The 14,565-nt window shown below is 39.5% G+C and overlaps 1 protein-coding gene and 1 long non-coding RNA gene across 2 annotated transcripts; one reads left to right on the top strand and one right to left on the bottom strand.

Annotated features, from left to right (window-relative positions):
• Positions 1-3,446: 3,446 nt before the first annotated feature.
• On the bottom strand, positions 3,447-9,024 carry otx2b (orthodenticle homeobox 2b). Its single transcript, XM_069152168.1, has 4 exons — positions 8,692-9,024; positions 6,348-6,555; positions 5,691-5,842; positions 3,447-4,998 (listed from the first exon to the last, which is right to left on the bottom strand). Exons 2-4 carry the CDS (start codon positions 6,442-6,444, stop codon positions 4,372-4,374), a joined length of 876 nt encoding a protein of 291 aa, XP_069008269.1. The 5' UTR covers positions 6,445-6,555; positions 8,692-9,024; the 3' UTR covers positions 3,447-4,371.
• A 651-nt stretch (positions 9,025-9,675) lies between these two features.
• LOC138199661 (uncharacterized) lies at positions 9,676-13,847 on the top strand. The gene is made up of 3 exons (XR_011178361.1): positions 9,676-10,079; positions 10,730-10,846; positions 13,206-13,847. It is a non-coding gene; the product is annotated as an uncharacterized lncRNA (long non-coding RNA).
• The last annotated feature ends 718 nt before the right edge of the window (positions 13,848-14,565 follow it).

The raw sequence follows: 14,565 nt of genomic DNA, 5'->3' as shown, positions 1-14,565 counted from the left end.
CTCTTTAGACTTCATTTTTTAAAACATCTAAATCTGTTATTATGTAGGCTATACAAAACCCTTTTAATTTTAATCTTTGACAAGATTATCAAATTCATTGATGATGTCACAAACTTAAATAATTTCAGAAAATGTCGACTAAGCCTGGATAAGCACTTTCAAGGGGATACTACTGGATTAGCTTAAAATGTTATTTATTTGTGTTGTTGTTTTTTTTCTTGTAAGTTGTTGGCACATTTTTACACATCATTATTGATTTTATTTTTATTTCCATTACATTGTTTAGCCATAAATACACATGCATATACTATATCAAGCATGCAGTCTATCAGACAAGTTGAACGATTTAAATGCAGTGTGGTAATTTGGATCTAAATGACTGTGTTCTTTAATTGAGAGCCATAATTTAATTTCTACAATTTTAATAAAGTGACCCACATTCCCGGGTAGTTATTATAATCTCTCTCAGTCTGGCTTTCTCAGTAATAAACTAGTTTTTTTTTTTTTTTTCGTGAAAAGTAAAGAAGCAAAATATAAACGTGTACTTTGACTGCGATTCGTTGGTTTGAGGGAAAATCACTTGAAGATTTCTGTAGGTAAAAAACGAGGGAATCACCATGTCCATCATAGGCTGGTAGAAAGTTTTGGAAATAAAACCACTTACTCTCCTCTAACTGTCATATCTGCTCGGTGTGTAATCCCCCCTCATTCCTCCTGCAGTCGCTGCGGCCTGAACTCGTCGCAGGCCGATGCTCGCAGAGGGGGAGTCGGAGTTTGTTAGAGGCCGGACAGAAGTCCGACTCGGGGCGGAGGGGCGCAGCGCGGCCCGCTCAGACCAAAAAAAAAACAACAACCAAGAGGGATTAATGCTGCGTCTGTTGGTCCCATATGCTCCTCAGCGCTGCTTCGGTCTTGATTAAAACTCATTGTATGTATGAAGAGTTGTGGAGGCCGGATGCCTAATCCTCCTCATGACTTGTGCACTTTGAAGACACGAGGCTCAAGGTTACAAGAACAATCGGGCTGCAGCCATTGTTTCAACTGATAATGGATATATCAGCGAGCACTGATCAGGCCCACAAGTGCGTTGTTTACTAGACGAGAAAATTCAAATGATAACTTTGAAAGCATTCGGCTGTGAACGGACCCATTTCCGTAAAGCTGCAGTGTTTCACTGAGAGTTTGCAGTGACCTTCAGTTTGGTATTTTTGTTTGTCATGTTGGTACCATTTCATATTCAGAGGGACTCGTTAGCGGTGAAGTTTATTTTTGTGTGTTTCTGTTGTTACGTTCTTGGGGGGTTCAGTTCCCTTTCATAAGAGTGACTCGTGTTTTTCTAACCAAGCGCATTTATTCAAATCAAAATGATCACTTAAAAATTGAGATTATGCCTGTTCTACTTCTCATCTCATCTTTAGACTATTTCTTCGGCAACTTATTGCTGTATTTCTCTCAGTCTCTTAGAAATAGGAGTTTTTCTTCTGCTGGAAGTGACCATACAGTCAGAAACCCCCTTTTTTTTTTTTTTTTTTTTCCTCCTTTTGCTTAAGCAGTCTGTATGAAGGAGTTGTTGACACTGGGACACATCTCATGAATATTCAGCCTCCTCCCAGCCTGACCTATTGTTTCCAAGTTCAATTGTTTAATTGTTTATGGCCATAACGATGCATATGTGTATTGCTTAACTTGGCGTTGCATTCTATATATTTATAACTGATTTGAATTTTAGGAAGTGTGATAATTTAAATAAACATACAACAGTCACAAACTGAAAATAAGCTGTTTTTACTTCACCCTTGAATACGTTTTATAAGGCCTTCTGTATATAGGCATAGAAGTCTTTCTGAAACACACACACACACACACACACACACACACACACACACACACACACACACACACACACACACACACACACACACACACCTATTTTCTGACCAAGCAGGAGTGGAATCAAAGTCGCTCTTCTCTTTAACGCTTCGATTATTTCAAGCAACGCTTTTAATTAGTGCGCTCCTTTAGCGGAGACTCTAATGAAAGACAGATTATTGGCAATGTCAAGGATGTTAATTGAATGTTGGACTTCTAACAATTAGCCCACTGCAGAGCCATGTCGAGTCATTACAGATCCCATTCCCGCTCTGACTTTATTGTCGTCAACTTGAGAGCGACGTCGGACTTCAGAGTTGAAGCAACAAAAGTAAAAGAAAACAAAACCTCTTTTCAAAGCAGCTGTTCACTTCCTGACTCCTCAAACATTCTTTTAAAAGCCTTAACTTCTCCTGTGAGCTTCAACAGTCACCGTTACGATTTTATGCAAATAAACTGCACTGACTTTATGCATGAGGGGGAAAAAAGTTTTTAGGTCATCTGGCCTTGACAACCCACATTACAATAAAATATATTAAAAATATACCCTAAGAGGAGTATTTTCTTGTTCAGAATGTTTAAATGTCTTACATTTTAGTGTCGTGCTTTTGCAGTGTAATTCCTTGGACGCCTTTTTTTTTTTTTAATTTAGCCTACAACTCAGTCATATTCACAGAAATTATGACCTACAACAGAGCAACAGCATAATCAGCAGGGATAATTTTATTAATTTGTTTTACTCTAATATCCCTTTAGGTTTAAAGCTCTGCTGCAGTCTATCTCCTTCCATATAAGTAGTAAGATAATTACTGCAGTTGCTTGATAGATGAATGAAATATCATTGCCACATTTTTTTTTCTAGTTGCGTGAAATATGCGCTCATTTGGGGATCAGGCGTGTGAAGCCGCATGCCGCGGGGCTTTGAATGGGACCACTGCTGCCCTGCGCCACACACAAACCCCCGCTGGTAAAATATTGGGATTAACATCTCTTGGAGTCCGGGATTAAACACATCTTTCTCAAACCGCACACTCTGTTTCACTTCTATCTGAATTGCACAACCGGAAACAAAAAAAAAGACCATTATAAAGCATGAATTTGTTCTTTTTTCGTCTTCAGAGAATTTTTTTTCATGCAGTCTGTATTCAATAATCACAAGACAACAGATCCCAGCAATATGACTTAAATCCATATTATTATATTTGATCATTTTAGATGTGTTGGAATAACTAATTATGCATGAGAAAACAGTGTTAGGTCGCCACTGACAAGTGTAAGAAGTACTCACTTAGACGGCAATTATTGGCCTAATTAATGCAAACTTTTTAATTTAACCCCAGAACGCCCCACGTCACCCCCACTCCAGTTTAAAAAAAAATGTGAACTAATGATTTATTCCAAAATTATTTTTTTTAGATCTTGTGTCAAATGTTACAAATTCCTCGTAACCCAAACAAACCCATTTGGAGAATAGTTTTACGCACGTTGCCAGAGTGCCGCTTTGTTAATTTCCCCCATTCAACACACACACACACACACACACACACGCACACACAGATCGTTTCTTGATGAAAGAGTAAGCTCACAGGACCTTTATTCATGTCTTTTCAGCGGTGAGGTCACACCATCTTTGGAGCCAGTAAAGGATCCACAATCACCGTGTTGAGATCAATGGAGGGGAGCAAGTGTAGAGCTCTCAGCAGCCGAGAGTCTTTTCCAGTATGGCTAACCCTTGATTATTACTACCACCATGTGCTTGTCTCTCTTTGTGATGCGGTAATTTAACCATTAGCATCTTTCGTTGTTCAAAAAAAGTTAGAAATCTATTAAAATCACAGCAGAGAGTCTGATGCGAGGGGGGCTCACAAATTGCATACAATACAACAGATCACAGTTTCGAAGGCTAGCACAGATAAAAAAAACACATATGTACCATTTATATAAGACGCACACTGATTGTCTCTTAGAAACTACATATTGATTCCTTATAAACACTTTTTTTTTCTTAAATAAAGTAGTGCATCCATGTCCACACACCATCCTCATGTCTCTCTGCCAGCAGGGCGGCAAAGTTGTGGAAGAAGCTTTAAGGAGGTCTGTCCATCCCGAGCACTTCACCAGGAGAATTAACTTGAGTTTTGATCTTTAGTTTTAGTTCCGTGGCTGTGGTGTACTTTTCTTTCAGAGTCCACTCTGTGTTGTCCTCAACAGGTGTTGTTTTTTTACGCATAGAGGCACACACTGACGGATATAGATGAGGGGCGACAACCTGTGAATGAACGGGAAAAAAAAAAATCTCTTTGCCAGTGCTAAAATAAATTAAACCTCTCCTCTAGGAGGACCAAAGACCATCATGCCAAAAACTCGAGGCCCCTGAGAGCCCTGCCTCGCCGTGCCAGGCTCACGTTTTAACCAGTCTGATGTGTTTTATTGAGGGATGGCAGCGCTGTGTCTCATGTGATCGTCATTGTTTGTGCACCTTTTGACAGCAGATTGGTCTGTTCACAGGACCTGGAATTTCCACGAGGATGTTTGATCCTTATAATCCAAGCAATCGGCATTGAAGTTCAGCTTCCACGACGCCGCTTGGTCCTTATAATCCAAGCAGTCTGCTGTGGAGTTGAAGCCCAGGCCGGACGTCCCGTAGCCCTGGGTGGAGAGGGACGCCGGGGACTGGTTCAGATGGCTTGTGACCGCGTTTGTGCTCATCGGACTGAGAGTCGACCCCGGGCCTGACAACTGGTGGTGCATGGGAGTGAGGTAAGAGCCGCAGTCCATACCCCCGAAGTAGGACGTAGACCCAGCGTAGCCCTGGCTGTAGCCCGAGGCCTGGGTGTAGGTCATGGGATAGGACCTCTGCATGCAGGAGGAAGAGGTAGATAGGGGATCTGAGAGAGGAGAAATGGACGCCGGACTCCAGATGGACACTGGGGCGGCGGTGCTAGTGGAGATGGCGGGGGCTGTGGTGGTGCTGGTGGGGGGCGTGAACTGGCCGCTGGCCCCGCTCTCCGAGCTCACTTCTCTGGTTGGGGAACTTTTCTTTTTGGCAGGTCGCACCTTGTTCTGGCCCCCATTCTGCTGCTGCTGCTGCTGCTGGCGACACTTTGCTCGCCTGTTCTTAAACCAGACCTGAAAGAGGAACACAACGTCACTGTCGAAATCCCTTAATTATAGCGTGACCAAAATAAGCCGTTTGTCAAAAAGAATTTAGAGCACAAACTGTTCAATATTTTCCCACCGCAACCAACACTACCCCTTTTTAAAATATATAAATATGTATTTTCTTATCAAACCAGTGTAAAAAAAAAAAAAAGGGGGGGTAATTTCGTTTATTTAAAAAAAAAAAAAAAAAAAAAAAAAAAAAAAAAATCTTAAAAAAAAAAAATCAGTAGACTTATTTGCAATCAAGTTTTCGGTACCAGTACACTGATCCGTCTGATTTTATTACCCGAATTCTCGGAACAGGAATCTGTCTTTAAGTGGAATTATTTCACCCCACTGGCAAACATTTTCCAGTTGATTTAAGGAAGACAAGACGCCAACTTTAGATATACTGTCAGTCACGGGTGAAGCTGTTTCTTCCAGATAAAGCAGTTTCATTCGATCTGTTTTGTTTAATATGTTTCCCTGTAATTTAGCCAGATCTATCCTATATATAAGGAAATATACACAATACTTGTTTAATCGAACAAATTTGTTAAAGGAACACCCAAAGTATTTATTTTTTATTTTTTGTTCGTCAAAAAACATGTCAGTACATTTTTATTCTTTAAACATAAAACGATAATTTTCATATATGACGGATGGTCTGTTCAACTCACCTGTACTCGGGACTCGGGTAGATTGATTTTCAGCGCCACCTCTTCGCGCATGAATATATCTGGATACCGAGTTTTGGCGAACAACGCCTCCAAAACGTCGAGCTGTGCGCGCGTAAAGGTAGTCCTCTCTCGCCTCTGCTTCCGTGGCGTGGCTGCAAGTACAGAATAAATGTAAATCAAATAAAATATGTCACTTATGTGTACATTTACAAGTATAAAGAATAAAAGTGAACAATTCAAAATGTTGTAAGTAATAGACTGTATTTTGGTTGTTTGCGTAATTACGCACGAGTTGTGAAGAGACTTAAACGCCGGTGGCAAATTACAGCACCAGACATACTTGAGTGTAACGTGCCCAAAACAAAAATTATGCAGTTTAAGCAAAACTCGAAGCAATTTGTCAGTAATTTCTTCTGGAGCCACGTCTAAAATTAATAAAATCAAGAGGAGACTCCAGGGTTAGTGTTCAGTCGGAACTGTGGGTGACATATTTGAACAACATAACCTGATTTGTTAGATTAGTCAAAGAATGAACTGCCAGTATTTACTCTCCTTTAGTCTTTCTACCAAAATTCAGTAATTATGGGAACTACTTTTTTTTTTTTTTCACGGGTGCTCTGTCGATCATCTCATATATTTTAAAAAGTTGAAACCCACCTGGATAGCCCACTGATGGATGTAAAAGGTCCATTCCGGAAGTAGTTAAGCTGAGGCCATTGACTGTGTAAGGTGGTTGCTTTAGATAAGACATCATGCTAATGTTTGTCTGAGGGCTGAAGTTGGAAAAAATTTTGAAAACTGATTGGGCTCTCGAGGTGTACTTGGTGTCCTCTGTTCGCCGTGTGGTCCGTGTTACACCGGGCACCTGTTCCAAAGAAGAAGAGGATGTCGATGAAAGTGTGTGAGGATGAAGTGAAGTGATATTAGCTCTGCGTTGACATGGTGCTGTCGCGAAATAAACCCTCTCTAAAACGCGTGGCGCTCCTCAAAAGGCACCAATCACATCTCCAGCTGTCCTCATCTCGACAACCCCCACTCCCCTCCCACGAAAAAAGAAAAAACACAAACAATACACGGGCACTGTAATTGCAACAAGTCACTTCAAAATTTAATTAAAGAACTGGTATACAAATTAAACAGTGGAACATATTGGCTAAAACTAAACCTCTTTTAAAATGAAACCTAAAATAAATAAATATTTACTGGCAAAAAAAAAACCTCCATGAAGCCATTTCTCTCTTTTTTTCTTTCCTTTTGGCTGTATTTTTCATATATAATATAGGTTGTAAACGTCCTCAATTGGATGAAAAAAAGTAAATTGAATTGATGTTTTTGAAACCTGTGAATGTTTAAATCTATGAACAAAAATAATCCTCTCTCTGGCTCAATTTAATGTTGAACTCTGTTTAAGAAAGCCTTGATGAAAATGACTTCGTTTAAAAAAAAAGAAAAAAAAAAAGATTTAAATTAATATTTAGGGTTATTTAGTGAGGAAATTATTTAGATTTTTTTATTAATGTAAAAAAAAAAAGCAAAAAAAAAAAAGCTTATTTGAAGCATTAAAATGGACATATGCTTCCCCGTTGAATGTGTGTGTGGAAGTCCTTTAAACAGACATAAATGTGCTCTGTGATGATGACTGGTACATTTGATTGCTGTCAATTCAACTTCAGTGACCCTCACCCGCTATCCCCACTGTGCCTCTTGATTAGTTGCATTTTTTTTCCCCTCAATATCCAACGGTTTTAACCCCCTCATCCCAATCTGTCACACTTAAAACAGACCCGTCAACCAGTTGCACACACCCGCTCAATAATAATTACCCTGGCCAACAATTAATTATGATAAATGTTTTTTTTGTTGATGAATTAAGCAGATAATCCAAGTGGCACCTAACTGCTGCAGTTTGGTGTCAGTGCAGTCCAAAGAGAGGGCTTCAGGCTCTTAAAAATGATGCCGCCAATTAAAACTTGCTTTTCTCCTAAATACATTATTTTGTACGTTTATGAGAATGAAGTAATTACATCATGTTTTTATTAGTCTAATGTGAATAATCTTCAGCACTTTGCAAAAACATTAAAAGCTCATAAATGCCAAACTCCTAATTTAGACGCACCGATACAATCTGTCACTACAGTCTTTTAACACGGCTACAATATATTAAATATGAGCTTTTGGTTTATTGTCTTCTGAATTATTAATCTCTGGAGGAGTAGTAGACAGAAAGGGCCCCGAAGGACGAGCAGGACGAGATATATTTTTCTTCTTTTCGGGCAGCTTTCAGACCCAACGCCTCCACACAAATGGATAATTTGTGTTGCAGTATTTCCTCCATTAATTTAAGATGAATAGAAGTGTGCAAGGTGAAACAAATATCGCTTTTTTTTTAAAGACAGAAACTTCCCTGCGTATGGACTCTGCGTCCTCTCTGCAGTTCAGTCAGTAAGAGTGTGAAATTGGTAAAATATGACCTCCAGGAATCATATGATTATGAAAAAGGCAATTATAAAATGAGGAAAGATTAAATTAAGCTTTGAGACCGTCTTTGTTTCCATAAGAAGAAACCATCATAATGTTATTACTTCAGTTTGATTTATAATTATCAGATGCTCCATATCATGTGGATTTAAATCATTTTCGTCTTTAAGATTTCTGTTCATTGAAACAGGTTTGGTGCCGAGACACACACCTCATGTCTCTGCCCAAATACAAAATAGGCAGACTGAGTGAAAGACGGTTTAGTTCATCTGGAGTTTGATGCCAGTAAACACGCCGAAACCTTCTTACCAGCATTTCTTTGTGTTTTTGTGGGTTTTATTTTAGCACCAGTAACACCGTTTTGTTTCCTCATTCAAAGTAAATGATGTGGTAAGTTTTGGAAATGTGATTTTATTTCAGGTGCGATTATAGTTCGGGCTTTATTTCTATAGAGTCTAATAATGATAATAATAAAGTCATTAGAAATATGGATAATACAAATATGACTGAAAGCTGAACTTACCCTGATATCGACGAGTGGAAAGTTCTTTGTCTACTTGGTTTCCTCCAGGAGAAATAATAAAACTCGGTACGAATCAGCGACGTCCTGCTGGATAAAATAAACGATCACAGAACCAAGCAGAAGCAGAAGCAGCCTTCTTCAGTGGTAGAACATGAGTGCAGATAAAAGTTGAGCGTTGAAGCGCCTGCATCAGGTTTTGAAGCGATGCGACAGCAGCGGAGTGATGGAGGAAGCTGCATGTACGCCTTTAGGATTTGTTGGTGTGAAGTGGTTTGAGTTAGATTTTGTACAAACTGCCAGCCAATGGGAGCCGCAGGACTGAGCTGAGGTCTGTCTCTGTCTCCGTCTCTCACACTGGTGGGGAGGTTTTTTTTTTCTTTTTTTTCTTTTTTTTCAGGGAAACAAATGTCTCCAGCTACTTTTTTTTTTTTTTGACGCACAGTCTTCAGCCAATGGCAGCGAGAGGGCGACTGACAACATCCCCATCCCACCGCAGAGGGAACACTAATAAGAAATAAACGGTACGCCGGTGGATGATGAGAAGTGGAGTTTAAAGCAAGGAAAACTCCCTTTATTTATCATTTTATAACATTTTATAGTATACATTTCTGCTCCCCAATAAAGTGAGAGGCAGCTCATGTGCTACATAAAGCGGAGGAGACGAAATAAATGCACAAATAAAGTGTTTTCCCGAAAATATCATGTATGGCACACACCTTTTAAAAATTAACAATTCGATCACTTATTTTTTTTTTTTTTTTTTACACACTCACAAATGCGTTTTAATGTTTTAAAAAAAAAAATCAAATGCAATAGATTAAAATGATAAAGTTCCGAACAGTGTTATACAATCAAAACGTCGTCGCATAAAATTGCGTATTTCCTCCGCGAGGCATCTTGACAGGAATAATGTGCAGCTTTTTCTATCGTGAAGAGCTGAAAGTAGAAGTAGAAATAAATCTGTGTTGCGAAAAAAAATCGGAGTAAAGCAGAGCTCTCCATGTGAAGGCTGCACCGTCCTCTCACATTCCAGCGCGTCGCAAAAAAGAGGGATTTAGAGCGACTTATTTCCTTAAAACTGTCCTCCCATCCACAGAGCCAGCCAGTCTGCTGCCATCAGCCTGAAACAGGCCGGCACCTAAATTTTATACCCCGAATATTTACAGGTGGGTTACCCACAGAGAAGACACCTGAGCAGCCGAGGACTTTCAGCCACCGCACCTGCAGTATTCACGACCAGAGGAGGAGAAATGCGATTAAAAAATAGAAGAAGAAGAAGAAAAAAAAAAAAAAAATGCCGGTTTCTTCACCAGAACGACTTTCACTCATTTCACTTGAAACGATTTCTGCCAGAAGATGTGCAAGATAAAAGACTTCTTTATATGAAGGTAGGCTTCTTTTATTTTAGTTTGCATGTAAATGGAAGTGCATATTTAGCTTGTGATAATAATATATAGGCTGTAATTATGACAATAATAATAATGATTATAATAATAAAAAAATAAGTGTGTGTGTATTTTTGTTGTTATCCTCAGAATAGTTATTTAGTGCAGGGTTGATATTATTTCACATTTACTGAGGCCCAACAAGCTGCAAGGGACAAATAAGCCTCCTCTACGTCACTTGAATTTTGAACCTGCGTGCCCATCTCAAAATAATATGCCGAGGGTTTTTGTCACGGCTTGGTAAATGTATCATCTTAAGAGGCTTTGTGGAACACCTACACACACACACACACACACACACACACACACACACACACACACACACACACACACACACACACACAGTCACATACGCAGCGCTCTTGCACGGACACACCCGCTCACTTCAACCAGATTTGAATATTGATTTAGATTTATAAACACAGACAGACCGTGGGGTTTTATGAATCGTCATTTGCCTCTCTGTGTGGAAGGCCAGAGTCAAAGGTGCAGTGGCAGCTGCTGGGAGAAGTGCGAGCTGCAGCCTCTGTGGAGCTCACAAACAACAGCACACTGCATCAACTTTACAAACTCGGTGAAATGTGTGTTGACAGGTTTCGATCACAGGGGAGCTGGATGGATCATAAACTTGGATTTCTTTACAGAGCTGAGACCTGATGGCAGCAGAGGAAAAGTTTTACTGGGTGTCTTTGATGATGCATCACATTCAGGTAACCCCGTTTATTTATTCATTTATTTTTTTTCAATTCATGTTTAGGCTCTTTCCTTTTACAGCTGCACTACTTCACTGTTACAAAAGTGGTTTAACAGAAATCTCTCTTTAATGTCAGTTTCAATATATTCATGTTATCATATGGAGGGCAACTTCAAACGGCTGTGACAGTCAATAATGGGTTTTTAATAGTTACTGTTTGTTTTATGATCATCACATTAATTAGTCTTTTTACCACACCAGACTCCATGCAAAAATCATCATGTTTTAGCGCAGGATGCAAAGTAGAAGCCCTCAGCTGCTTTAGAATATTTAATATTATTTCACATGCATGTCCTAAAGGTACAGGGCCTATGACACGGACTTTTAAATCATCTGAAGGGAACATAAAAATAAACAATTTGTTACTGAAATATACACTTATAAAAAAATATTTTATTAATGTTCCCTTATAGCTATTTGGCAGCTGCATGGTAAAGCATCCTATAACGCGAGACTTTCACACTGCTGCGTGGAAAATTGTGACGTGTGATGCTGTTATCTGCTGGATCTCACCGTTTAAATCGCTAAATAATTTATTAAACTGTAAAGCCAGGCCCTCCGCAGGGACTTTGTATCTTAAAAGGACGTTTAAAGGGAGAAGGAGTTAAACGCCTCTGGCGAGCAGCGCTCCCACTGACTCCCGGCTAATTGACGACGACGGCTTTTATCTCCGCCTCTGCTCCACTCAACCTGAGGGTGAGGATTTCACGAGGCCCGCTCCAACCTGTGATTTCTACCAGTTAACGCGTAGCCATACATCTTTTAAAATGCACTGCACGGACCTGGGTGTTTGACCCTTGTTTGATAGTGTTGAAAGGGAAAAAATAAAAATAAAAAAAAAAATCAGTATTTTACGATTGGATAATTACCTGCAGGCAGCCCCCTTCTCTCCCCGCTCTGTGCCTTTATACAGGCGTGAAAATAAATAATCAGTACATTATAGATTGAATAAACGTATGGTTTCAGATTTAAATAAAACAAAATAAAATACAAACTGGATTTTTTTTTTTTTGGAGCAAAACTAATCACATATTTGCAAATGATCTGAATTTTTGCACATTTACCACAAACATCCATATTGTTACAATCCAGGCAGCTTTCCTCTCCCCTCCTCTTACCTCTTTCCCTCCTTGTTGGATATTCGCATGGCTGCATGTGAGGAATGTGTTGGTGGAATTCATTTTGAGCTTAAAAACAGACAGAAAAAGGGAACCAAATCCAATAAGGCATTCATATAGAAATGCTGATAATCTCTAATGTCAGGAAAATCACTTCTGCACTTGAATTTACTTGCAATCAATGCTAGTGAGCCTTTAATCATTCAGAATTTTAACTTTATATATTTTTTTCTCTTCTTTTCTTGTTCTTTATTAAATACACAAAGTTATTATTTATATCCCAACTGTTGGTGAAACATGACTTTAGATCTGTGCTTTTCTCAATCAAAATTCTCACCATCCATCCAGATATTATTCAGTGCAAAAATGGAAATTGTTATGCTAATGTAGTACTCATGTTTTAAATTTCTTTACTTTAAATTAGTTGTATTTAGGATCAGAGTCAAGTTGCTGAAATGACTGGGGTTAAAATCCATTATTTACCAGTGACACAGACAGTAATTACTGTAGATAGATATTTGGTGTGTGTTTGGTTGTGAGTGTGTGGGTGAGCGAGAGGAAGAAAGAGAGGGAGATGAGCTGAAGTAGGATAATCACAAGCTGTATTTTAATTAGCCTGGCAGGTTTGATGGATACGTTGCAACTGCTGCTGCTTTGCGGAAAAAAAAGAAAGAAAGTGCACCGCATAGTGAGCAAGATGTCTAAACAGAGGGCTTTCCCCGCACTGTTCCCTTATCACAAAGGAGCTAAACCTTTGTGTAATGTAACATGTAAGTGACCCCAGAGGTCATCAAAACACACTCAGTCTCCTCCCCGGGGATTAAAGGGGCACAAACCTCATTCAGTGTCTGTTTGGGAAGAGTTTACTGACTCAGAGGCACACAGGCATTTTGAACAGGCAAGCTCTCGGCATCTTGGATTTCAAACACTTATTGACAATTTAGTTTGGGTTGAAAGTTCTGCTTAAAATGGTTCCAGATGTGCCGCTGAATGAGTCTGTTCTCTAGTTTCTAGGCTGCACCTCTTCAATGAGTTGATGCCCAAATTGTGGCATTATAGGTTTATTTCTCCATAAGTGTAAATGTGGAGCCTCCATTAATGGCATGGCTGGCTGTGTGTGTTGCCAAGTTTGTTCTTTCCATTAATATGACATGCCTTTTAATTAGTGCCATAATTGTTTGTGTTGTGTTTGCGCAGGAGTTCGCCAACAAACAAAACGGATGCAATTAAACGCACTCGCCTTCAGATCATCAATGAGGAGACAAAGTCAAGACTGGTGGAAAGCCGACAAGGACAAATAAGGCAAGCGAAGTCTCTGCTGCCTCAAGGTTAACACTGACTGAATGAACTGAGTGGAGAGCTCGTCTTCAAACAATCTGGATCATTTTTCCACAAAGAAACAGCACTTACTGCTTTTTATATCACCTGACATAACACTTGATTCATGTTTTATTTTTGTATCATCACTGAAAAATTATCGTCACATTTCACTTTATTCTTTGACTTGTAAATTAAAGATTAATTTCCAACTAAAGACATTTATGTTTCTGTCACTATCAGAGCTCTACCGCTCTCCTTCTTTCTCCCTTCACCTAACCGTCAGTCGCCTTCTCCTGTGTGTGCTGAGGTGTCTGCATGGCGTGGTAAAACCTGCCCTGCAGACCGGACCTCTCAAGTCTTCAAAGGAGGAAGAACTCAATGTGAGGGATTTGTTCAGGCTTATTTGGTAACCTAGGATTTGAATTGGATTCTGGGAGGCATTCATAACACATTTGAAAATGTTACATTGTGTGATTTTGTGTGTAATCCCCATAATAAATTTTTGAAATGGTCACAGCACTTGCACAACTGTGACTATTCATGATTTATCAAATGGTTTTCTTGTCTTGCCTTTCGGGAGTGAGGTGTGCGTTGCCTGCGGGCAATGGGGCGATCTCATCCGTCGGTTAGGAGGAGCTGCTGAAGAGATTTTTAACCTTTCGCTCAACATTGTTATGTTTATTTGACCTGAATATGTGATCGGGTCAGAGACCGTGCTTCCACAGGGATTCTCTCAGACCCCCCAACAGCACTGGAGCATTTTAACCACTAGTGGATTATACCTCCCCGGGTGGAGGGTTAGTGTACACACACACACACACACACACACACACACACACACACACACACACACACACACACACACACACACTGTAGGTACAGTTTATTTAACTCACTGTATATTTCATCACCCTCATAGAATCATAAGTGGCTTTTTCTATCACAACTTCTAAAGTGCTCCACACTTTATTTCCAGTGCAACGATATCATTTAATACTTGTTGCAATTATGTCACAAGTCTAATGCCATATTTAAAAAGGATCCTGTTTTGTGACATATTAAAAAAAACTGCTTTACAGAATATATACTCACTTAAAAAAAATCCTTAAGCATTAAATCAAATATTGGCAGACGAAGTCCGTTCTTTGTGTTTACATCAAACTTGTGTAAGTTGCATTTGGACCACGACTGACTCCGAACTACTTGTGATGTCACAAAACCTTTTACGCTTACATTT

Source organism: Embiotoca jacksoni, unplaced genomic scaffold, assembly GCF_022577435.1.
Source record: "Embiotoca jacksoni isolate LCO1_2020_lvr unplaced genomic scaffold, fEmbJac1.0.p SCAF_18, whole genome shotgun sequence".
Classification (NCBI taxonomy): domain Eukaryota; kingdom Metazoa; phylum Chordata; class Actinopteri; family Embiotocidae; genus Embiotoca; species Embiotoca jacksoni.
Note: the sequence above shows the minus strand (reverse complement) of the source record. Positions and strands in the feature narration are given on the sequence as shown.

Bases quoted from the DNA above. Each gene is read 5' to 3' on its own strand.
- otx2b (XM_069152168.1), bottom strand. From the start codon at position 6,444: ATGATGTCTTATCTAAAGCAACCACCTTACACAGTCAATGGCCTCAGC. The intron at 5,843-6,347 runs GTGGGTTTCAAC...CTGTACTTGCAG, and splicing joins TCCATCAGTGGGCTATCCAG to CCACGCCACGGAAGCAGAGG. The intron at 4,999-5,690 runs GTGAGTTGAACA...TTCCTCTTTCAG, and splicing joins TACCCGAGTCCCGAGTACAG to GTCTGGTTTAAGAACAGGCG.